Source organism: Rhinatrema bivittatum, chromosome 1 (assembly GCF_901001135.1).
Source record: "Rhinatrema bivittatum chromosome 1, aRhiBiv1.1, whole genome shotgun sequence".
Classification (NCBI taxonomy): Eukaryota; Metazoa; Chordata; class Amphibia; order Gymnophiona; family Rhinatrematidae; genus Rhinatrema; species Rhinatrema bivittatum.
Genome location: NC_042615.1, coordinates 648,608,726 through 648,634,585, shown reverse-complemented (window position 1 = coordinate 648,634,585; position 25,860 = coordinate 648,608,726). Strand labels below are relative to the sequence as shown.

The 25,860-nt window shown below is 42.9% G+C and overlaps 1 protein-coding gene across 1 annotated transcript in view; it reads left to right on the top strand.

Moving 5' to 3' along the window:
* LNPEP (leucyl and cystinyl aminopeptidase) overlaps window positions 1-25,860 on the top strand; it is a 215,028-nt gene that overhangs the window by 98,035 nt on the left and 91,133 nt on the right. Inside the window, exon 10 of the mRNA XM_029572844.1 lies at window positions 19,478-19,609. Within this exon, the coding sequence (XP_029428704.1) occupies window positions 19,478-19,609 (132 nt within the window). The remainder of the gene's footprint in view (window positions 1-19,477; window positions 19,610-25,860) is intronic.

Genomic DNA, 25,860 nt, shown 5'->3' with positions numbered 1-25,860 from the left:
AAAATATTTAGAAAAGCAAAGCAGCAGCTTTGATTGTAAGATTATACCCAGGCTTAAAAATTAGGTTTATTCCTAAACCTAAAAATGGGTTTATTCCTAATTTGTAAGCCACAAAACAAAGCGATTTGGAGATACTTGCCCAAAAGACGCTGTTACTTTCATTTTAGGTTTACATTCAGAATATTTTGGATAACACTTAAACTACCAAGTCTTGTGATCAAACAGATGAGGATTTTGAAACCCATGCCGCAGGATTTCATTAATGTTGGGTGCCATTGGCATGTTGTACTGTTATGCTACTAGTGGTTTTTTTTTGTAATTCTTACAAATAATATGGGTTCACTCCAAACTTCATAGGTTTAGTCACCAAGAAAATGTAGTCCATCACTAAAATGGATCAGTAATGTGCTTTACTTTTTTAGCCCCTTGAAACAAATTGGGCTAACCAAATTGGTAGTGCGGTAATAATGGGAGATACATTTATCCAGTCAATATTGGAGTAATTGAATCATCGGGACATGCTAGAGAGAGAGAGTTCCTGGATGGAATAAATGATAGCTTTAAGGAGCAATTGGTTCAGGAAAAGACAAGAGAGGGAGCAATTTTAGATCTAATTCTCAGTGGAGCACACAGGATTTGGTGAGAGAGGTAATGGTGGTAGGGCCACTTGGCAATACTGATCATAATATGATCAAATTTGAATTAATGACTGGAAGGGGGACAGTAAGTAAATCCACAGCTCTCGTGCTAAACTTTCAAAAGGGAAACTTTAATAAAATGAGAAAATTAGAAAAAACTGAAAGGAGCAGCTACAAAGGCAAAAAGTGTGCAAGAGGCGTAGTCATTGTTTTAAAAAAAAAAAAATTCCATCCTAGAAGCACAGTCCAGATGTATTCCACACATTAAGAAAGGTGGAAAGAAGGCAAAACGATCACCGGCATGGTTAAGGGGGGAGATGAAAGAGGCTATTTTAGCCAAAAGATCTTCATTCAAAAATTGGAAAAAGGATCCAACAGAAGAAAATAGGATAACGAATAAGCGTTGGCAAGTTAATAAATGTAAGACATTGATAAGACAGGCTAAGAGAGAATTTGAAAAGAAGTTGGCCGTAGAGGCAAAAACTCACAGTAAAAACTTTTTTTAATATATCCGAAGCAGAAAGCCTGTGAGGGAGTCAGTTGGACCGTTATATGATCGAGGGGTTAAAGGGGCACTTAGAGAAGATAAAGCATTCGCCAAAAGATTAAATGATTTTTTTTGCTTCGGTGTTTACTGAAGAGGATGTTGGGGAGGTTCCCGTACTGGGGAAGGTTTTCATGGGTAATGATTCAGATGGACTGAACCAAATCACGGTGAACCTAGAAGATGTGGTAGGCCTGATTGACAAACTGAAGAGTAGTAAATCATCTGGACTGGATGGTATACACCTCGGGGTTCTGAAGGAACTAAAAAAATGAAATCTCAGACCTATTGGTAAAAATTTGTAACCTATCATTAAAATCATCCATTGTACCTGAAGACTGGAGGGTGGCTAATGTAACCCCAATATTTTAAAAGGGCTCCAGGGGCGATCCGGGAAACCTCAGACCTAGAAGATGTGGTAGGCCTTCAGTGCCAGGAAAAATAGTGGGAAGTGTTCTAAATATCAAAATCACAGAACATATAGAAAGACATGGTTGTATTTTAATTGTATATAATTTTGCTTTATGTATCTAATTTTGTTTTGCATCTATTGATTGTTCACCAAAGCTCTGTTTACCCTCCCCCCTCTCTTCCCTTTTCCTCCTCCTAGTTCTTTTATCAGTTACATTGTAAAGCCTCGTTGGCTGATTTCTCATTTTATGGAAACCGATGTGATATCTTAACGAATGTCGGTATAATAAAAACTTTAAATAAATAAATAAATAATGGAACGAAGTCAGCATGGCTTTATTCCTTTTTGAAGGAGTTAATAAATATGTAGATAAAGGTGAACCGGTAGATGTAGTATATTTGGATTTTCAGAAGGCTTTTGACAATGTTCCTCATGAGAGGCTTCTAGGAAAAGTAAAAAGTCATGGGATAGGTGGCAATGGCCTTTCGTGGATTGCAAACTGGCTAAAAGACAGGAAACAGAGTAGGAATAAATGACCAATTTTCTCAGTGGAAGGGAGTGGGCAGTGGAGTGCCTCAGGGATCTGTATTGGGACCCGTACTTTTCAATATATTTATAAATGATCTGGAAAGAAATATAACAAATGAGGTAATCAAATTTGCAGATGATACAAAATTGTTCAGAGTAGTTAAATCACAAGCAGATTGTGATAAATTGCAGGAAGACCACCTGAGACTGGAAAATTGGGCATCCAAATGGCAGATGAAATTTAATGTGGATAAGTGCAAGGTGATGCATATAGGGAAAAATAACCCATGCTATAGTTACACGATTTTAGGTGCTACAACCCAAGGAAGAGATCTAGGCGTCATAGTGGATAACACATTGAAATAGTCTGTTCAGTGTGCTGCGGCAGTCAAAAAAGCAAACAGAATGTTGGGAATTATTAGAAAGGGAATGGTGAATAAAACAGAAAATGTCATAATGCTTCTGTATCTTTCCATGGTGAGACCATACCTTGAATACTGTATACAATTCTGGTCGCCGCATCTCAAAAAAGTTTCGATGGAGAAAGTACAGAGAAGGGCGACCAAATAAGGGGAAAGGAACAGCTCCCCTATGAGGAAAGACTAAAGAGGTTAGGACATTTTAGCTTGGAGAAGAGACGGCTGAGGGGGGATATGATAGAGGTATTTAACCCATTGTAGACCTCTCATGATTTTAATGTCTCAGTTATTTACTCTTTTGGATAATAGACTAGGCGGCACACCATGAAATTAGCATGTGGCACATTTAAAACTAATCGGAGAAAGTTCTTTTTCACTCAACGCACAATTAAACTCTGGAATTTGTTGCCAGAGGATGTGATTAGTGCAGTTAGTATAGCTGTGTTTAAAAAAGGATTGGATAAGTTCTTGGAGAAGTCCATTACCTGCTCTTAATTAAGTTGACTTAGAAAATAGCCACTGCTATTACTAGCAACAGTAGCATGAAATAGACTTAGTTTTTGGGTACTTGCCAGGTTCTTATGGCTTGGATTGGCTACTGTTGGAACAGGATGCTGGGCTTGAGGGACCCTTGATCTGACCCAGTATTGCATGTTCTTATGTTCTTACTCTGTCTTTTTGAAATGGTGAATAGAGAGAAGAAGCACAGTTCAGGATAAGATGTTCCATAGATAAAAGAAGTCATGCCAACAGCAGAGCTTAGCAGTGCCTCATTTTGAACACTAATTTTCTCATGCCGCGCAGAATAAAAAATGCAGATTTTCCATCTTCATTTCTCTGCATTGAAGTTACATTTTGACAGCAATGCATAAGTGCTTGCATGAGCAATTTCTCAAATTTCTTTAGTACTGATCTGTAATCTCACTTGTTTCTTTCATTATTTAGACATGCTCTGTTCTCCAACTCAAAAATAAACTTAAAATCAAGAGGATTTTAGCAAGATTTCTTAGATAAAAAGGATCAATATGTGGAGAGAGACGAAGAAATGGCAGAAATATTAAACGAATACTTTAGTTCGGTGTTCACTAAAGAGGACCCTGGAGAAGGACCGTCATTAATTAACAAGAAACTGGAAGGGAGTGGAGTAGATGTAACTCCATTTACAGAAGAGAATGTATGGGAAGAGCTAGGAAAACTAAAAGTGGACAAAGCCATGGGGCCTCATGAGGTTCATCCCAGGATACTGAGGGAGCTCAGAGACGTGCTGGCGGGTCTGCTGCATGACCTTTTCAATAGATCCTAGAAATGGGAGTGGTGCCGAGTGATTGGAGAAGAGCGGTGGTGGTCCCACTTCACAAGAGTGGGAGCAGAGTGGAGGCTGGAAACTCAGGCCAGTTAACCGCCTCTGTGGTGGGAAAAGTAATGGAGTCACTGCTGAAAGAGAGAATAGTGAACTATCTACAGTCAGAAGAATTGCTGGACCAGAGGCAGCATGGATTCACCAGGGGAAGATCCTGTCAGACAAATCTGACTTTTTTTTGATTGGGTGACTAGGGAATTAGATCGAGGAAGAGCGCTTTGTCATCTACTTGGATTTCAGCAAAGCTTTAATACAGTCCCGCACAGGAGGCTTGTGAATAAAATGAGAAGCTTAGGAGTGAGTGCCAAGGTGGTGGCCTGGATTGCAAACTGGTTGACGGACAGAAGACAATGTGTGATGGTAAATGGAACTTACTCTGACGAGAGAGCAGTGTTAAGCGGAGTGCTGCAAGGATCGATGTTGGGACTGGTCCTGTTCAATATCTTTGTGAGCGACATTGCAGATGGGATAGAAGATAAGGTTTGTCTTTTTGTGGATGATACTAAGATCTGCAACTCAGTGGACTCGCCGGAAGGAGTAGAGAGAATGACACGGGATTTAAGGAAGCTGGAAGAGTGGTCGAAGATATGGCATCTGAGATTCAATGCCAAGAAGTGCAGAGTCATGCGTATGGGGTGTGGAAATCCGAAAAGTGTATTTGATGGGGGGGTGAAGGGCTGATGTGCACGGAGCAGGAGAGAGACCTTGGGGTGATGGTGTCTAACGATCTGAAGTTGGCAAAACAATGTGACAAGGCGATAGCTAAAGCCAGAAGAATTCTGGGCTGCATAGAGAGAGGAATATCTAGTAAAAGAAAGGAAGTGATGATCCCCTTGTACAGGGCCTTGGTGAGGCCTCACCTGGAGTACTGTGTTCAGTTCTGGAGACTGTATCTCCAAAGAGAAAGACAGGATGGAGGCGGTCCAGAGAAGGGCGACCAAAAAAGGTGGATGGTCTTCATAAAATGACTTATGAGGAGAGACCGAAGAACCTAAATATGTACACACTGGAGGAGAGGAGGAGCAGGGGATGATATGATACAGACTTTCAGATACTTGAAAGGTTTTAATGATTTATGGTCAACAACAAACCTTTTCCGTTGGGGGGAAAAATCAGTAGAACTAGGGATCACGCTTTGAAACTCCAGGGAGGAAGACTCAGAACCAATGTCAGGAAGTATTTCTTCATGGAGAGGGTGGTGGATGCCTGGAATGCCCTTCCAGAGGTAATGGTGACTACTAAAACTGTGAAGGATTTCAAAGGGGCATGGGATAAACACTGTGCATCCGTAAAGGCTTAGAGGATGGGAATGAAGAGAAGAGCCATGGGGGGTGGCTTGCTGGAATGGAGGCTACTACCTGGTGATTACTATCCTTACTCAATAAGCCTTCGCATGGTTAATGCAACCCCAACATTGCTCTCTGCTTCAACGGCAAGGGGAAATGTGGAAAAGAGGATTTGCATTCAGACAACCACCAGCAAGATCTGAACTTCACAGTCTGGGTAAACAAATAAGCGTGGGGATAGCTTGCTTATAAACGGCAGTTACTACCCTAAACCAATTAAGCCTGATACATCACTTAGAATGCACATACAGCATTGCTCTCTGCCTCAACAGATAAGTATGGGAAAATAAGTGTGGGAGCTTGCTGGGCAGACTGGTCTTTTTCTGCCATCAATTCTATCTGTGTTTCTATTTAAACTTGGCATGCTCTACAAGCCTCTGAACAAAAGCAAAAATTGTGCTCAGCGCGCAGACTTCTGGTATTCCCCAGACCTCAACGGCATTGTTCTCATGTTCCCATACAGTCATCATTTTCAGGCCATATCCCTTCCTCTCTTCTACAGAGGTTGCTGGTTTTCTGTCCACCCTTGCGTCAGAGGGTCATAAATATATTTTTGGGGGGCCTGGCAGGTTTCCCATGCTGCTTTTGAGCTTCCAGCTCAGTCAGACCTCTGAATCAGATCCAGCAATTATGAGCCTTTATTTGCAACCACCTGGGACTTTGTCTCCCCCTAGTTTATATAGGTAGTGTAAGCGAACCATGAATAAATTCTAGTAAACCCTGTCACATGCTTTATCCTATGTTTTGCAAAAAGTAAACTGCATCATTTGACCAGCATCTCCTCATTCCATTGCTTAGTTTTTAAACTGTAGTAAATAGGTACATGCTTAGCCATAACTTAAAAAAAAAAGTTAGTTTTTGTATTTGCTGTTGCTAAGTTATTCTGTTTCCACCATCATCCTTACCCATTAAGCACAGTGCTTTAGTGCTTAATTGCTATGTGCATATTAAAGTAACCATGCTTTCCGACTCATAGCTATGTGCAGATTTACTTTGATAAGACAGTTACTAAGGGTGAAGGACCACACCCTTTTTACCATCATCGCTTAGTTATGATCATGCTTTTTCACCAATAAAGTTCAAAGTGTATGACATGGAACTGCATTACAAAGAATGAGAATTGAGCTACATGGAAACATACCTGATTTACAAAGAACTGGATTTACAACAGGAGCAAGTAACTGTAAACAGTTAATAGGCTATAATATATAGTTTAGTAACAGACTTGGGGTTCAGCCTATAGTATATAGTTCAAGATCTACTGGCAAAGCAATGTGGGAGATCTATCAGCTTGTGGGAGTTAAATATACTCTGATGGAGGATGTGTGAGGGGTCAGTGATCCATTCCAGAGTTTGAGGAGACGTTTGCAGGCTGTAGGCTTTTAAAAACAACTTTGTTTTCAGAGGTTTCCTGAATGTGAGCAGGTCAGGGGCAAGTCTGTCACCTGGAAGTGAATTCCAGAGGGTGGGGGCTGATCCTGTAAATGTTCGGTTGTGGGGTTTTTTTTTTGTTGATTCTCTGGGGGCTGGCACAGCCAGGTACTCTTGGGGAAGTGATTGTAGAGGGTGGGTGGGTGTGTAAAGGAAGAGATGGTTGTACCGATAAGCAAGCACTAGGCCTTTGAGGGCCTTGAAGGTGAGGATCAAAGTTTTGAACATTGCCTGGTAATGCATAGGGAGCCAGTGAAGGGATCTAAGGAGAGGATGATGTCATATTTTCTGGCCTTAAATATATACAATACCAATTAAAAAAAAAAAAAAATCTTGTACACAACAGCATTGAGAGCAGGTCAGCAAAATACAGTAGTCAAAAGAAAGCAGTTTTCCATTACTGCAACCAGCTCACTGATTAAGAGGACAGAAACCACAAATCCAAGTAATATCAGAACCAAAAAACGGTAGATACCAGTATCTTCCTATCAGGACTAGTATAAGATAGGGAGAAACAGTGGAAGCTGGGAGAAGTAGCAGCAGAAAAGCCACCAAATGAGGGCTCATAAAAGATATATCTAATAGATAAATATTTGATAAAACATTTACAAGGAAAATTCAACCAAAACAGAAACACAATCTGGAGAACCGTTGGTCCTTAAAAGAAGGAATTGTCTACATTGCTTCTGCTTGTCTTTAGCTACATCCAGGAAATTGCTAATCTTACAAATCAGGAATTGGGTATCCTACATAAGAACATAAGCCTTGCCATACTGGGTCAGTCCAAGGGTCCATCGAGCCCAGTATCCTGTTGCCAACAGTGACCAAGTCAGTTCACAAGTACCTGGCAGGATCCCAAGAGGTAGACAGATTCCTTGCTGCTTATCCCAAGAATAAGAAGGTGGATATCTGCAAGTTCACCTTAATGGTTTATGGACTTTTCCTCCAGGAACTTGTCCAAACCGTTTTTAAATGCAGCTACACTAATAGCTTTCACTATATCCTCAGACAGTGAATTCCAGAGCTTAATTATGCGTTGAGAAAAGTATATTTTCTCTTACTAGTTTTAAACGTATTACGTAGTAACTTCATTGTGTGTCCACTGGTCTTTGTACTTTTTGAAAGAGTAAACTGATTAACATTTACTTGTTCCACTTCACTCATTATTTTATAAACCTAGATCATATCTTCCCTCAGCAGTCTCTTCGCCAAGCTGAAGAGTCCTAACCTCTTTAGCCTTTCCTCATATGCAATTGTTCCATTCCCTTTATCATTTTGGTCACCTTTGTCAGTACCTTTTCTAATTCTGCTATCTTTTTTTGAAATGTGGTGACCAGAACTGCACACAATCCTCAAGATGAGGTCACACAGATAGAGGCATTATGATATTCTATGTTTTATTCTCCTAATGCTTAAAATAGAAATGAAAAACCCAATCCCTATCTGGGTCTAAGACAAAGATGCATAAAGAGACTTTTAGAACATAAGATATGACATACTGGTTCAGAACCAAGGGTCCATCAAGCCCAGTATCTTGTTTCCAACAATGACCAATCCAAGTCACAAGTACCTGGCAAGTACCCAAATAAATCATTCTCAAGCTACTATTGCTTATTAATTAGTAGCCGTTTATGGATTTTTCCTCTAGGAACTTATCCATATCTTTTTAAAACGCAGTTATGCTGCTGTAACCAATTCATTGCCAGAGGATGTGGTTATGGCAGTTAGCAAACTCATGTAAAGACTTGAACAGGTTAATGTAAATCGGTTATTTACTCTCTCAGATAATAGGACTAGGGGGCATGCTATGAAGTTATCAAGTAGCTCATTTAAAACCGAAAAAAAAATTCTCTCACTTAGTAAGCACTGAAGCAAAGAATTTGTTTAATCTTTCTGCAATGGCCTTATCTTCACTAAGTGCCCCTTTAACCCCTCGATCGTTTTTATTATGAGTTTTTGCCTCTACAGGCAAATTCTTTTCAAATTCTCTTAGCCTGCCTTATCAATGTCTTACATTTAACTTGTCAATGCTTATGCTTTATCCTATTTTCTTCTGATGGATCCTTCTTCCAATTTTTGAATGAAGATCTTCTGGCTAAAATAACCTCTTTCACCTCACATTTTAGCCAAGCTGGCAATTGTTTGACCTTCCTTCCACCTTCCTTAACGTGTGGGATATATCTGGTCTGTGCGTCTAAGATGGTATTTAACAATATCCATGCCTGTTGCACACTCTTTACCTTTGTAGCTGCAACCTTCAGTTTCTCATTTTATCAGTTTTCCTTTTGAAAGTTTAGTGCTAGAGCCGTGGATTTATTTATTGTCCCCCTTCCAGTCATTAATTCAAATTTGATCATATTATGATCACTATTGCCAAGCAGCCCTACTAAAACCAGAGTTAAATTTAAAACATCAAGATTTGCCTGAAGTTTGACTAAAGGAGGAAGAGTAAATTCTAGACACAGGAGAAAGAGACATGTATTTTTAAAACCTCAAGACAAGTGCATTTTAAACAATTCTATGGGAATCATTGTTATCTTTAGGAAAATTAATAAACCTGGGGTGATTGTGGCCAGACAGGTGGATAAAATGACAGCAAAAGCCAGAAAAATGCTTGGCTGCATAGGGAGAAGAACAGTCAGCAGAAAAACAGAGATGTTAATGCCCTGTATAGGTCCCTGGTGAGACCTCGTTTAGAGTACTGTGTACAATTCTGGAGACGGCACCTTCAAAAGGATATAAACAGAATGGTGTCTGTTCAGATGGTGGCTACTAAAATGGTCGGTGGTCTTTGTTCTAAAGCATATGGGGATAGACTTAAAGATCTAAAGATGTATACTCTAGAGCAGCAGTTCTCAACTGGTGTGGTGTGACACACCAGTGTGTCGCCAAGCACACACAGGTGTCTTGCCGTACTTCCCGATCCCCCGATGACCCAACTGCTCCCCCTGCCCCAGCAAAATAGGAAGTCATCCTCCATCTGGGCAGAACGTGGCAGGAGAGCTGGAATCGGCGGCACCAGCATGGTCTCTTCTTCCCGCCCTCGTAGCCCGGAAGAGGAAGTAGTGTTCAGCGGCCGCGTGCATGGGAAGAAGAGACCATGCTAGTGCATATAGCATGGGCCCGAAGAGGGAGCAGCACAGCACGGAGCAAAAGAGGAGCAATGTCAGCCCCTGCACCGGATGGGAGTCCTTTCTCGAGGCCACGAGGGCTGGAAGTGGAGGAGGCTGCTATTGTCGCCAGTTCGGTGGTGGGTGGGGGGGGGGGGGGGGAGAGTGAGTGAGAGAGAGCATGTGTGTTTGAGATCCTGTATGTGTGAGACAGCATGTATGTATGTAAGTGAGTGATTGATAGCCTGTTTGTGTGAGAGAGAAGCATGTATGTATGTCATTGAAAGCCTGTCTATGTGTAAGTGTGAAAAGACAGACAGCATATGTGTGATTCAGAGCCTATATAATTGAGAGAAAACGTATGTGTGTGTGTAATTGAAAATCTATGTAAGTGGGGGAGAGAGAGCTTGTGTATATGTGTGTGTGAGAGAGCGAGTTTGTGCCGTGACCGAGAGGAGAAAGTTGCAAGCAAGCCATCCCTCCTGCAAATTGAAAACAATCTCAGGACACCTGGATATCAAAGGCTCCCAGGTATGCAGAGCAAAGCATTTTTTTTTATCCTTATTATTTTTCATTATTGGGTCTTTGTGTCTGCTATTTTGAAATTTTATTGGTATCTAGAAAGTTTTGGAATGAGATTTTAATTATTGGATATTCCATTCATCAGCTGTTTTGAAAGAATCTGTTCTTTTTGTTAGTATGGTTTTACTGCTATTGATTTTATATTTCTTGATTTGTTTTATGAGAACTGGTGATGCTTCTCTTTTTCCTTTGTTGCTCTGCATACAGAGACTCTGGCTTGTTGCGGTTTCCAGTTCAGTTTTTGTCTGCATGTTTCTAGTTATGCATTTTAGTCTCTCTATTCTTTGTTAGAAGAGGGTCAGCACATGTGATTCAGGCGAGGTTTTCTGCTGGTTTGTAGTTTCTGTGGAGGGCTTTATAGCAGCCTGGCTTGGTGTAATATTTTCAGTGTTGCCTTTTCTCAGGTAAGGTGGTTACTGTTTGAGTGCTGGAAATTGATGTTTTGGTATGGAATTTTACTATTTATGCAATTTCTGTTCACACAGAGTACTTGTCTTTCTCTTGTCATTCTTAACATTAAAAATAATACTGGGCCTTTATTTTTTATTTCTGCCGTGAATTGTAATGAGCAGTGTGTCACATGTGAGTGTGGTCTGTCAGGTGTGTCACGATGAGAAAAAGGTTGAGAACCACGCGTCGGAGTGCGGGTTATGCAGTGCGCTCTGCTGAGCACACAATATTGCATCGGCCCCCAAGTTAAGTTATTTTACCCGTAACCTTTTGGAATTGAATGGAAATGTTAATCTGGGCTAATGGGGGCTTTTCCATATCAGCAACTGCTTCCCAAAGATTATCCAAAGTTTGCCTTTACCAAAATTGTCAAAAGGGTTGTGGAACAAAGTTTTTACCCTATATCCAATTGCTTACTGGTTATAGGGGACACATGTCCAATAACATACTGAGGCGGCATTCCAGGATCCACTGTTTTTTCACTTTCATCTCCTTCGTTACCCACTTCTTTTCCCCTTGTGGAATAAGAGCTCTATTCACTGGAGTCAGTCTTCCCACAGTTGACACGCCCACAGCACCTCTGGCAAAATAGGCATGCGATCCTCTCCCACTGACTCACTGTCATTGGGGGCGATGGGAGGGCTCCTTGACAAAACCAGTTGCCAGATCCACAAGGAGATAGTGGCTTGACTGTCCCCACCACAGCTCCCAGTGAACTTCCACTAAGGACAGCACTGGAACGCATGACAAAACTCAGTAGGCCCAACTGATGCTGAGGCAGCTGTTCAGTTGGGAAAACAATATTTTTTGCCCCAGCACGAAACCATTTCAGAGTAAGGGGGGAAACTCAAAACAAAGCTGATGCATAATCTTGGCAGACATCCACCATCTTCTTCTGCCCCTCTCTCTTCTTTTCTAATGCTATGTCTTTTTTTTTATTTTCTTCTGAATTTCTTCCAGACACACTATGAAATAGCAGATTATACTGTTTCTCTAGTATTTTTACCGTTTTCCTTTTAAAAACAGTAACATTTTAGCCAAATAGTTTTTTCATTAAACTGGAGGTAATGACTTGTCATGCAAGCACATGTTTATCTAGGACAAGGGTGGGTGTGACCAAGTGCCCTGCACTGAAGGATGTTTTGGCTGGAGCCAGCTATGATTTGGCCTTTGGGAGAAATGGCTGTGATAAGCAGGAGTAAGCAGAGGCTGAGTGACTAGAATACCCATTGGTTCCCTAGAGCTGCAATTCTCAACTGGTGTATTGCGACATACTAGTGTGTCACCATGCATCAGCAGGTGTGTCACGTACTACTCGCAGCCTGTGGGGTTGAAGACCGGCCCTGCTGGCCGCCACCGGAGACCAGGCCAGTGGGGCTGAAGATCGGAGCCATTGGGCGCTGCCGCCCGAGCCAGGCTGGCGGGGCTGAAAACGAGCTGTTCAGCTGGGGACGTGTGTATATGTATGTATTTAAGATCTGAAGGGTGCTTCTGTGTGTGTGGTGTGTATTCGAGACAGGGAGGGTGCTTCCGTGTGTGTATGCGAGAGTGGGGGCATGTGTGTGATTTGAGACTGTAAGTGAGAGAGAGAACGTGTGTGATTGAGAACTTGTTTGTAACTGAATAGTGAGAGCATTGCGTGATTGAGAGAGACTGGTCAGAGAGGTGGTGTGTGTGAGTGAGAGAGACTGGTTGGGGAGATGATTGGTGTATGAGAATCAGAAACTGGTCCTGAGGGTGGGTGGGTGTGTGTGTGTGTGAGTGAGTGAGACTGGTTGGGGAGATGATTGGTGTATGAGAATCAGAAACTGGTCCTGAGGGGGGGTGTGTGTGTGAGAGAGAAAAGAGACTGGTTGTGGTCCCTAAGGAAGAGGACTGTGAGGACAGCTTCAGCAACTACTGCTGCTTCTGGTGTAGCCTCTGAGGGAAAGGAGTAGAACTGCTGGAGAGGGTAAGTAAAGGGGGCTTTTTAAGTTCATTTTTCTTGATTAACCCATTTAATTATTGGGTAGTATGTGCTTTCTGCTGTTTTGAAATATTTTATTGGTGTTTGAAGAATTTTTAAAATTTTAAGAGTTTTTTAGATGTTCTATTCATCTGTTTTGAAACATTTATTTAATTATGAATGTCACTTTGTAAACCGTTGATCTATAAATGGAACAACAGTATATAAAATGTTTAAAATAACTATGAACTTTGGTATATAAAAACAAATAAAAAATATTCATATAGTTTTACAATTATTTCTGTGTGGGAATCTATAACAGCTTGGCTTTTTCTGTTTTCCTAATTGGAGGTGTGTTGGTGTTTAGGGCCTGGTTTAATATTTGTAGTGTTGCCTTTTATAAGTAGGGTTGTTACCATTTGAGTGCATGCCATAATGCAGGTGTAACTTTGTGCAGATTAGTTTGCATTATTGCAGATCCTTGGACTATGTTAGGTGCTATATTTCTCTTTCCATTTCTCCAGGTTCGAACTGCCTACAGAGTGGCTTTTTTGGGTTTCCATTCCAATTTGTTGCCTTATTTGAAATTTGTGGTCTTTCTGTACTTTGTGATGGTTGATCTTGTGTGTATGACCAAGGTGAGGTATTTAACTAGCATGTAGGGCTAGTAAAATACCTCGCCTTATTTGTTGTGTTTTCTCAATAGGATATGCATTAGTGGTGAACTGCTGTCTTTTTATAAGTAGGGCTATTGCGCCTGGTTTTAGAGGGAGTTTGTGTTGCTGTTATTGAGAACACCAGAATATATTTTTTTTTTTTTTTTTTTTTTTGTATGGTGAGTTGTACGGGGAATTTTCTAGTTCTGCTTTATACCCTTTACTGAGGAGTGGGGTTAGCTTAGTAACTGTCATGTGTTCAGTGTGTCATGCATGTGGGAACCATCAGGTGTGTCCCGACAGAAAAAAGGTTGAGAACCACTGGCCTAGAGAATGGACTCCAGGGAAGGTGGTGACTGGGAGTGGAGCCCTCCCTGGCTATGGCTAGCTAACAATATACACACTGAGAGAATCTACTGTATAATCTAATACACACTGTAATATCATATCACACAAAATCCATTGTTTATTGGTATACATGTAAAAACATCAATCTCACTAGACAGAGTTAAAACTAACTACTCACATTCACTCTCCATACACACCATTAAAAACATTACAAAAACACTGTGACAATCCAATTGGTACAATGTATTAAAGTGCGTTATACTGTCTCAATTCCTTTCCCCAAACTACATCATATATTTTCACATAATCCAGTATATATTTTATAATTTCCAAAAATTTACTCTTCTTCAAATATGGGAACTCAACTCTCATCAGTTTTTTTTAAAAGGGCGACAGATTAATAACACACTATATTCAATGCTTCTGCTCTTCGATGTATGCAGTGTACTGAGCCAGTGCCGTGGAATTCAAAAAGGGACTGGTTACACCTTCACTCCTCAATGTACACTATGTCTCTTTTCAACTGACTCTCTTCAACCTGCTCCAGTCTCCTTCTCAAAGGCACTGCTCCTTCTGCCGGGACTCTGAAATAACTTTTACAGCCAAGTGAGTCCGTTCCCCCGATCTTAGGAGGGAACCGTGCAGAGCTTATTCAAAGCCTATTATCAGTCAAACGAAGCACTCTGAATTGAAACGGGAGGGAACTGAAGCCCAAATTAATTAAGAATTCACTGAGCAGAGAAACTGAGAATTCATCGTGGTGAGTTTAAACCACGCCCACGAAAAGGCACTCGGCCAATTAGAGGGCAGCGGCAAGCTCTTTAAATTTAAACCCTCAACGACTGCGTCGCGCATCCAAAGGGGCGCAACCTAAGGGGCTTGCCCCTTAGTGTGCCCCTTTGTGAGACCCAAGACCTAGTTCTAGACTAACGATTAGTGCTACCTATACAATCTACCTCCTTCCTCATTCAAACACTTCAAGCTGCATCCAACTCCCATCATCCGGTTTAACACAGCAACTAAAACTTCATCCAGCTCTCATCATCCAGACTCTAATCATCCTCATTCAGTATCCAGCACTCCTCTACCTGACATCAGTCAACCTCATCCAGCATCCAGCACTCCTCTACCTGACATCAGTCAACCTCATCCAGCATCCAGCACTCCTCTACCTGACATCAGTCTTCCTCAATCAGCATCCAGCACTCCTCTACCTGACATCAGTCTTCCTCAATCAGCATCCAGCACTCCTCTACCTGACATCAGTCAACCGCATCCAGCACTCCTCGACCTGACATCAGTCAACCCCAATCAGCATCCAGCAATCATCACCTGATTTCACTCAATATCTAGCACAAGCACTCGTAAGATGGAGAAACCACCTAACCTTCAACACCACAATAGTCACAAGCACCTAATAAACATCCCACTTATGAAAAATAACAAAAACTTACTTTGCCTCACCTTCCTACTCATCAATGCACAATCATTAACCAAAAAATTCATGTTAATTTCTGACATAGTACAAGAAAAAAACCCTGACTTCATCGCCATAACAGAATCCTGGTTAAACACCGATCAAGTTCTTTTGAACCAACTTGACAACAATGATTGACACCTTTTCAATCCCCCGCAATTACCGAAGAGGAGGCGGTCTTCTCCTACTTATCAAAAAACATTTCTCAATGAAAATGATCCCGCACAACCTCCCTAAACAATTCGAAGTTGCACTCTTCAACTCACCAAACCTACAAATTTGTCTTGTCTACTGCCCACCTAAGCTTCTCGACAGTAACATCTCTCCGCTTCTTGAGTTCCTTATTACCCACATTAATTTGAAAAAACCTACAATTATTCTTGGTGACTTTAACCTCCATATAGATGTCAACCCAAGATCTCTAAACTGCCAAACCCTTATAGACATGCTTTCAAGCTTAAACTGCTTCCTTCAAGTACACAACCCCACTCACAAAGCAGGTCATACATTAGACCTCATTTTCACTAATAGCTACTTCTCCAATACCTCAATTTTCCACAGTCCAGTTCCCTGGTCAGACCACCATCTTCTACTATGCAAGACTCAAATTTCAACAATCCAACCTACACTAAGGACACACAAAACTTCTTCAAATACCGACCACCATTTCAATCGGATCTTCTCTTACAAGAACTGGGTTATCAACTTTCTAACCTCGACCTCTCTAACATAAATAATGCCATCCAATCCTGGTATCAAATTACTGAAGAAACCGCTAACAACATTAATCCAGAGAAAATCAAACATCTAAGAAACAAAAGAGAACACCAAAACCCCTGGTATAACACCACTCTAAAAAATATGAAAATGGCACTCAGGAAAATCGAAAAAGAGTGGCAAAAAAACAAACTGCCAGTATTACAGCAGAAATACCGCACACATCTAGCCGCCTACAAAAAACCATTCAGAACACGAAACGTGACTACTACAGTAAAAAAATAAATAACTCCGCCAACAATTCTAAATCACTGTTCAACATAGTAAACAACCTCATCGCCGATAACAACAATCCCAATACCACTGTAAAAAAAATTTGAGCCAAGATTTAGCCATCTTCTTTAAGAACAAAATTTCAAAAATTACTGATGCCTTCAACACCCCATCTATCTTTGAAAAGCAATCATTATTAAACATAAGTCCTTGGCTTGAATTCAATCCTATCTCCAACTTGGAAACAGAGATAATGTTGAAAAAAATAAACCCTGCACGTCATGATATGGACACCATCCCAACCCGAGCTTTAAAGGAAATCGCTCATCCTTTAGCCCCAACAATAGCAGCAATCATCAACAAATCTCTTACTGAGGGTGAGCTTCCTACCAAACTAAAAACCGCTACAATCACACCACTACTAAAGAAAAAAAAACCTCAACCCAGAAGATTTAAACAACTATCGCCCAATATCAAACCTTCCCCTCTTTGCTAAATTGACAGAAAAGGTGGTTCTGAAACAACTAAACAATCACCTTGACGACCACAAAATTCTATTTCCCACACAACACGGTTTTAGAAAAAACCTGAGTACAGAAACCCTACCACTCAGTCTTTCTGACACCTTATTAAGAAGCTTCGATAACAAACTTGATCACCTTCTGATCCTCCTCGATCTGTCAGCAGCTTTTGACACTGTGGACCACAAAAGGCTTATCTTTAGCCTGGAATCCATCGGGCTAGCTGGAAAAACCCTTAACTGGTTCTCCTCTTTCCTTAAAAACAGATCTTTCAAAGTCTCCTTCAACAGCTTTTCATCTGAGGCTATCCCCCTGGAAACTGGAGTTTCTCAAGGGTCGGCTTTATCACCCATTCTCTTTAATATTTACCTTCTTCCTTTATGCCATCTTCTAACAAACCTCAACATCATTTTCTACATGTATGCTGATGACATACAACTTCTCATTCCCATTACTTTGTCTTTAGAAGAAACACTGTCAAAAGCAGCCTCACACCTTGAAGCAATACGAAAGCTACTAAACAATCTAAAATTATGCTTAAATATGAACAAAACAGAATGTATACTAATTTCAAGAAAAAACTCTAGTATAACATCCACTCCACCCTTCCAATTTGACAACATGCAAATTCAATTCAAAGACAACGTTAAAGACCTTGGTTTTTGGCTAGATAACGAGCTAAATTTTAAAAAACATATCTCATCAAAAACAAGAGAAGGCTTCTACAAAATTCAAATACTCAAACACCTTAAACCGCTGCTTCACCCCCAGGATTTCAGAAGAGAAACTGGAGAATATGAGGGTTCTTCAAACCCTCATATTCTCCAGTTTGGACTACTGCAACTCCCTTCTAATAGGCCTTCCTAACTCAACCTTAAGACCACTGCAGTTACTCCAAAATGCAGCTGCCAGAGTTCTGACTGGCAAAAGAAAATCCGACCATATATCCCCAGTACTCTACAACCTACAATGGCTACCAATTAAAAAAAGAATAGAGTATAAAGTCCTCACTATCCTACACAAGACAATTCACAAAGCTGACTTCACTGCCCTGGACAATATTATAAATCTACATAAATCATCACGTACCACAAGATCAACATATAAAATTCAGCTGGATGTCCCTTCACTACCACAAGCCAAGCTATCCTCCACTAGAAATAGAGCCATCTCTATCGTCGGCCCAAAATTATGGAACTCACTACCTCAACACCTCAATTCGCAAGTAAACTCTAAATCTTTTAAAAAAGAACTCAAAAATTGGCTACTCTCACAGTCATACAATGACTGCTCACCCATTGACAGCAGAACTTAAACCTTTTATCATATCCACTTCTCATTCCTTTTCTTGCTGCAACCCCCTCCTTCTAACTTGCCCCAATTCGCAGAAACCTTTTTCTCAATTACGATATCAACTGTCTACTTCAAGATATGCATACATTCATATCTAATGTTCATTGTATTTATTGAATTTTATTAAGTTATTGTTTTTTGATTCAATCTGTCATACTGTTATGAATTTAAATGTAACTGGTTGTTATTATGTAAACCGGAGTGAAGGCAATGTCAGCTATACCTCTGTATATAAACAAATGCTAAATAAATAAATAAATGTCCAACAAAAGCGCCTTGTTTCACCTCCACCGAGGCTTCATCAGGGACTCATCAAAACACCAAAGGTATTACACTTCTTATCTACACAGATATTCTTTACTCGTACGCAAATTTCTCAAACCTCAGTCCAATGACGAACCAATTAAGTTTCATCACCACTTGAGTATATCAGCTTTTAATTATGATTTCTTCTCCGAGTCTACTTCTTTCCCAAGATAACGGAAGTCACATGTCCAATGTGTCCAGTGTGTATATTGGAGTATTGTTGGAGAGAGAGAGAAATACATTACCCTGTGTTGTAATTACCGTATGGCTAGCTAACAGGCATCAAGCAATTAAAGCATAGGAGAAGGCGGCCTGAACTGCAGCGGATGCTAGACTGCCTTAGCAAAATAGCAGACAGAATGGAACCAGAAAGCCAAATTGTCTTGGGGAAAGCCAGGGGACCACAAACCAGCGATTATCAGAAGTCTATAGAGCTCCCAGTCCCAAGTGAATGAAGAACATGAACAAGGTGTCCTGGCCTAGAACAGCCCTGCAGTGAAAGGGACCAGGGCTAAACATGGTGGCCTTTTCTGTTATGTGTGGACTTACTTTTGACATTGAATTGTTTCTTCATATCTGGATTGTTTGGGGTGGCTTTTTTTTTTTTTTGTAATTGAAATAAAAGGACCAGAACTGCTCCCTTTAATCTTATTCCTGACTGGAAGTCCTTCCCCTGTGTGTGAATCAGGGAGGTCATGTTACAGATTGTTTGGCTTTTCTTCAGCCTTTGCCCAGCTGTCATGGTGATTCGTGGTTATTTTTGGTACCTTTTTTGCTTTTTACCTGTTTATGCATTTTGACAGTGTCGCTGGAAAATTATTTTACATTTTGCAGTTTTCACTATCTAACAATGAGAATCCCCAGACCTGAAAACAATACAATGGGATGGTGGTGGAGGGTATTTACTAGGTATCTGTTGAGCACTGAAAGGAACAAAAATACTAACCAGTCTTCTATAAAGCTGCTGTCATTTTAGAAAACGGTCAAATTGCAGACAGTATTGGATCAATCCAGACAGTTTTAACATTGAAACTAAGGTACCCTGTTCTTCATCCTTTCAGGACGACAATTTCCAGACTATTCGCTTAAAGGCCATGCTGAAGGACTCTCTGAATTCTTCCCATCCCCTGTCCTCCGATGTGCAGACTCCAGTGCAGATTGAGGAGATGTTTGATTCACTTTCCTATGTTAAGGTAATTAAACGTGGAGTGTGGGGAGACCAAATCAATTTTGCTTTCTTTTTTCAACAAATGAAATATGCTGTATTTTGTGTATATAGATATAAAACATATCTTGATCCAAGAAATTGTCTATTCTCCTAGGACAAGCAGGATTGTAGACCTCACACATGGGTGACATCATCGGATGGAGCCCGGCATGGAACTTTGATCTAAAAAATTCTAGAGCTTTCAGCATATCCTACTGAGCGTGTGCAGCTGTAGTCATCACCCTGCCCCCCCCCCTAGGCAGAGTCCCTCAGTCTCTTCTTTTCTGCAGAGCTGTCGTCTCAGGGTTGTGGAGCGCATGCTCCTTTTTTTTTTTATTAGAAAATGTTTTTACAGTATTCAGCTTCACTCTCTTCTTATGGTTTTGTAAGAGATTTTTTTTTCTAGAGCTGCAGCTTTTCTTTCTTGTAGTTTATCCTTTTTCCAACTGTTTGCCGGCAGCATAGTGGGTTCTACCCTGTGCAGCCTGACAGAGCGTTCAAAAAAAAAAACTGCTCCTGCAGGTTTTTGTATTTGTGTCCTCTTTGCTCTGTCTGTTTTTCTTTTTTTCCATAGTGCTGACAGGACTGGACTATGCAGTCTGGTGATCCATGTAGGCCGCTGAGCCTGGGAACTTGCCTGAGTTCTACCCGGGCTGGAGTTCCATCGCGGTTTACTGATCGCTCGGTATCGGTGAATTCAGACTGTGGAAGGATTGAAGACCAATGCCGTTCCTAAGGGGAGGAGAGCTCATCCTCCTCACTTCTCGAGGAACCTAGTCTCCACGGACGGGAGCCCTGGATGACATTGCAATTTCCCTGGGAGACAGGGTGAGTGGAGCCTAGGCTAGCAGGTTGCTGCTGCACTTCGGTGCCATGCCCATGAACAGTTGCCCTGGCACAGCTGTGACCAGTGCACCATTCGTTTGCATCTATGTCAGGACCGCGTCAGGTACTGGGCCCATCTTTGGGTACCATGGTTCCCTTAACGCCATTGAGGTCCAGGATCACCTTCGTTGCGTTGAGGTGCATGACCGCCCACGAGCCATGGTGGCCTTCGGTTGCAGTCTGCATTGGTGGGAACTGGAGTTTCGTTGCACCAGTTTGGGCATCGAGGCCTCTATGCCTCAGTGCCCTTGATGGACTCAATGCCACAGGGCACTCGATTCACTTGGCACGGTGCCCTCGGGGCATTCAGTCCCTGGCACGGTGCCCTCTACGCCTCCAATGCGCTCGACACCTCGGCTTGGAGTGCTTGACATGGTTGGGACCCTCGCAGCTCTCGTTGCCTCTGTACCCTCACTGAACTCAGTGCTGTGGTGACCGCGGCACCATCCATGCTGCTGCGCTCTCGATGCCTGCGGGACCCTCGATGCCATTAACTCCCTTGATCCATCAAGGCGCGTGAATGGCCACTCATAGGGGCTGGCGAGGTCAAAAGCGGTGGCAAGCCCCTCGATGCTGTCGACCCCCACTAAGTTGTCAAGGTGCATGACCTTGGTGCCAGCATGACCTCTGCCAATCGCAATGCGGTGCTGCCCCAATACCATTGACACCCTCAAGGCCATCAAGATGTGGGGCCACCGGAGAGGCCTTCAGACTATCAAATCCTTTCATTACCACCATGACTACATCGAGCTCCACTGACCAGGCACTGGATTTGCCATTGAGCACCTTGTCACCACTGTGGCTGTCAACTGCCAGGACTCTCTGAAGCCCCTGCATGGCCCCTGCAGTCTTTTGGGGGGTCAGAGGTTCTTGGCCTTTTATGGATCGAACGCAGGGGTCACCATCTACTTGAGTATGCAGTGGCCCGGTGCCCTCAGAGCTCCTGGGTGTTGTCCACTACAGAGCACTGGGCTGATGGGGCAGTTCTGTGCTTCCAACGATCCCAGTGTTGGGGGCCCCACCAAGATGTGCACATTATCAATATTAATGGGCACTAGCAAGGCTCTCATTAGCCTTAATGCTTGCGAGGCCATCAAGCTCGAAGCGTTGAAAAAACCGGACAAATTGGTGAGCCAAGAGAAATTGCTGTCAGTACTAGTGGTAGTCTGTTCCCTTTGATATCGATGACCTGTTGGGGGGCTGCAGGCCTCTCCCTTCAAACCCCCATTGCTTCTTTGGTCCATACCTTCGGACATCTGGGTCCCCCGAGCGATCGAAGTCTGTGGGCAACCTGTGACACCAGGAGTGGACTCTATTAACTGGCAAACTGGCTTATAGATCACAGGACATGTCCACAGTCCTCCATAAGCACCTGCGCTTGCCAGGGACTTCGCTGCAGTCATTTCCCTGTCTGTTTCGCAGGTGAGCTGCTTCCGCCGCAGTCTCAATGGCCGCTTCCTGGAGCGTTCTCAGAACTGAAGAGGGCAGTGCCATAGACCGCCACCCTCAACCGTGCCTTACCCCAGAGTGCCAGTGGTGCTGGGGACACCCATTGTCGCGCTGTCCTGTCCACATCCGCTGAGCTATTGTGGTGATGCAGTTGGGACAGATTAGGCATCTGTTCCAAGGGCATCGGTTGCTGTCAGGCAGCATTCTCCCTGGCTGTGCAGTCCTCAGCCACACTAGTGTTCTGCCATCTTTTGGCATGGTCTCAGCCTCTGCGTAAATCTGTACCGCATAGTGCTGAAGAGCACTGGCAGGGGAGGTGTCCTTACACACTTTGTGCTTGGTCGTGGGGCAGAATGTAGACACTGACTCAGGCACTTGGTTCTTGGTTTTCACTGGGGCATGGGATTTCTCCCACAAGCTTGACGCTCAGGATCATGGATGGGTTACCACAGCATGAGTCCACCCAGCACACTTTCTCAGCCCTCTGTCACTTGGGCATTGGAGGTGGGGGGGGTATTGTTTGCTTCAGGAGGTCACAACAGGTTGTGACTCCTGGTCAGATTCTGAGGTGAGTGGACATCATGAGAGTGGCTCCAGCATCCTCTCCTTTCTCAGCAGAGGCATGTGTCTTCGCCCTCTACCATGTTCTTGTGGAACAGTCCCTGGTGCCTCTGTCCCTGATAAATTTTTTTTTTCTCTGACCTGGAGCCCTAAGCCTCTGAAAGCGGCGTGTCTCCTTGGAGGACAGGGACCGGGGAGCGGCATCGGCGGTCACTGGACCATCTTTAGCTGGGGCCCTTCTGGGGATTGCAGTGGTGACCACCTTTATCCAAGGCTGGCTGCCTGTGGGTGGGTTTGGTCACGTCTGGACCTCAGCGATTGGTTCATTGTGCCTCAGTTCTCCTTTGGGAGGTTGTTAGGCCCTGATCCCGCTGCTTCCTCTCCCCTCTGGAAGGGGAGACTTTTGTCTGGGTTTCCCCCTCTCAATGTCCGACTGTGCACCTCTTCGAAGGGTGTCCCTAGTTTCCGTTCCCGGACAAAGGATGGCACTGCTCTGACTGGCATCAGCCCCGAGAATACCACTCTCCCTTGGGTGCTCTTAGACCGCAACAGATCTATCCATGAAGAAGCCTATCCAGTGTTGCTCCCAGGTGACCCTCCAGGTTTTTTCCTCGTTCGGGAGTCAGTTTGGAATCTTCTGGACTCTGTAAGCGTCCTCCTTAAGGATTGCTATCGTCAGTCATTCTTGCCTGTGGAACCCTCCTCTGTTAGGAGAGTTTCAGTCCATTGACTGGGTGATTGTGCCTTTCACCCTGTTACCATGTCCATGGCTGAGGGAGTTGGGGGGGCCAAGTATCTCCACCATAGAGACACTGTCCTTTGCTTGCAGTAGCATGCAAGCTGTTTTTTCCCCTTTTCAGGGACAGAGAAGTCCTGGGTCATGCAACGTTGTCCATTGCTGGGCCACAGGCTCCCTTAGGAGGGGAAGTTTCTCCCTTGGTATAATCACTCTGTGTCCGCTGGTTTAGGCAGTGAGGTGTTCGCTTGGGGTTGATAGACAACCAGGCGACTTGTGCTTGTTCCCGGCAGTCCTCCGGTCTGCCTCCTTCTGACTTCAGATTGGATTGTCAAGGGGAAGGAAGGTAAAGCTAAGGCGCCCGTGGTATACCTCTTTTTACCTGCAGGTAAGGATGGACCACATTTTTCCACTTATTTTCGCCATTCTCTGGCCAATACTGCCTTAGTTTTCTTTCTCATTTAGGTTGGCCAAAGGCCTTCCTGCTCCCCTCGCAATCCTGTGTCAGGATAGATGAACCTGTTCTGACAGGTGCTCTTGAGTGAGCTTCAGGCCTATCTCACCTCCCTGCTCGGGAGCTTTGAGCTACAGGTCAGTTTCAGGAATTGTCTCATCCCCAGAAACCACTTGACGCTATGCTGCTCATTCAGCTACATCTGATGCTTCAGCACACAGTGTCTGTTCCAGGCCCTGCTGTGGTTTGCTGCTGTTCTTTCAAGAATGGCGTGGATTTCTTCTGCCCATTTGGCCTACTAGTCATACCTGGGCACTCTTCTCCCAGACCTTTGGCTGTCAGTGGTAGACAGTCTCTTCTGGAGGGCTGTCGGACCCCAGTGTTTTTTTTTGGTTGTTTTTTTCACACTGAAGGAAACTCTGTAGTTTTCATCCTAGTCTCTCTTGTTTTCATCTCTGGGTCCTTCCTGTATCCAGGAGGATCTTGGTCCACTGTTTTTTGTCAGAACCCCTGCTAGTACTGTCTTCCGTTGATGCGAAGTTGCTTCTGTTTGCACTCTGATTGCTCCCCTGCTTCAGGCATCCCTACTACGTATTAGGATTTGTTTGTCTTTTTCTTGGCTTTCTTCGTAGAACCCAACTCTTCTTCAGCCTGGTAGCTTGGCTGCCTCGCAGACAAAGGACAGAGAGAGAGTGCTCCAGCACTGTGCAGTTTACTGCTTTGTCCTGTTCACAGTCTGTAGCTTGGTATTCACCTATATGCGAGGACTACCAACCTGCTTGTCCTAGGAGAAAGCAGGGTTGCTTACCTATTACAGGTGTTCTCCTTGAACAGGATATTAGTCCCTCACGAACCCTCCCGCTTCCTCTGGGAGTTGGGTTCTCCGTGTATTAGCTATATCATGGACTGAGGGACTCTGCCTGGGGGGCAGGGTGAGAACCTACAGCTACACATGCTCAGTAGGGCATGCTGAAAGCTCTAGAATCTTTGAGATCAAAGTTTCGTGCTGGGCTCCATCTGATGATGTCATCCATGTGTGAGAACTAACATCCTGCTGTCCTAGGAGAACACCTGTTATAGGTAAGCAACTCTGCTATCCCATTTTTGGCACAGTCTGCATTCTAGCAACTTCAGAAAGTTTATCGTACATTATGCCTCCTTAAATCAACAAATGAATTCTTCCATGTAGTAAGTCCTTCATAGGGAGTGTTCTGTCTGCAATTAAAGGAGCTATAGATACAGGAAGATAAGGAGACTGGCCACTTAGTTTATTCCTTTTAGAGATTTTAATTTTATTGATCAAGATATTATTTGTATTCTTATTCTATCTTTTATATTTAGTTTATTTTAATTTATATTTTGATTTTTATTTTTATGCTGTAAACCGCTCTGTTCAATCTTTGATTGGTATAAAACTGTATATAAATGTTATAAATGTCTGGTATGTACAGGACTTAACTTACAACACTATACCTCTACCTCTGCTTTTGACAATCTTGCCCCTCCCCTTATCCATCCTGTAAGGCGTACCAACCCCAGCCTTGGCTCACCTTTAGAATTTGCTTCTTACATTCTTGTACCTGCTCTGCAGTACGTCTCTGGCTAAAATCCTGTGCACATGCTGATTTCAAACATTTCAGATTCATGCAGATCGCCTTCCAATCTGTATTTGCACTTGCCAAGCAAGACTACTAGATCCATTTAACAAACTCTTGCATCCATCCCTCTCGGTCTTGTTGCCACACTCAATTCTCTCCTCAAACTTCTTTTGCCTGCCTGCCTCCCCCACTTCAATCTACGCAAACTATGGCTACTTCCATGTGTGGCTGACCCTAGGTCCCTTACCAACGGGACTAGTAACAGCATAGTGGGATTTTCCATTCCTTTTTCAGTTTCTTCAATGAACTGACTGTGGCTATCCCAAGGGCATAATGTGGAGCTGAAGGTAGAGAGAATGTGGTAATTTTGAGTTGGCTCTTGAAGAGTAAGAGTTATGTTTCCTTTCACCCTGCTGAGTTGGGCCCCACTAACCCAACTTGGTATTTTTCTTGTGTTCAGAGGAGATTCCTCATCAGTACATTCCCTGTCTGATAGGATCTGCCTCAATTTTGAAGAGAGACAGATTTTTGGAGATTTTGGTTAGATTTTGAAT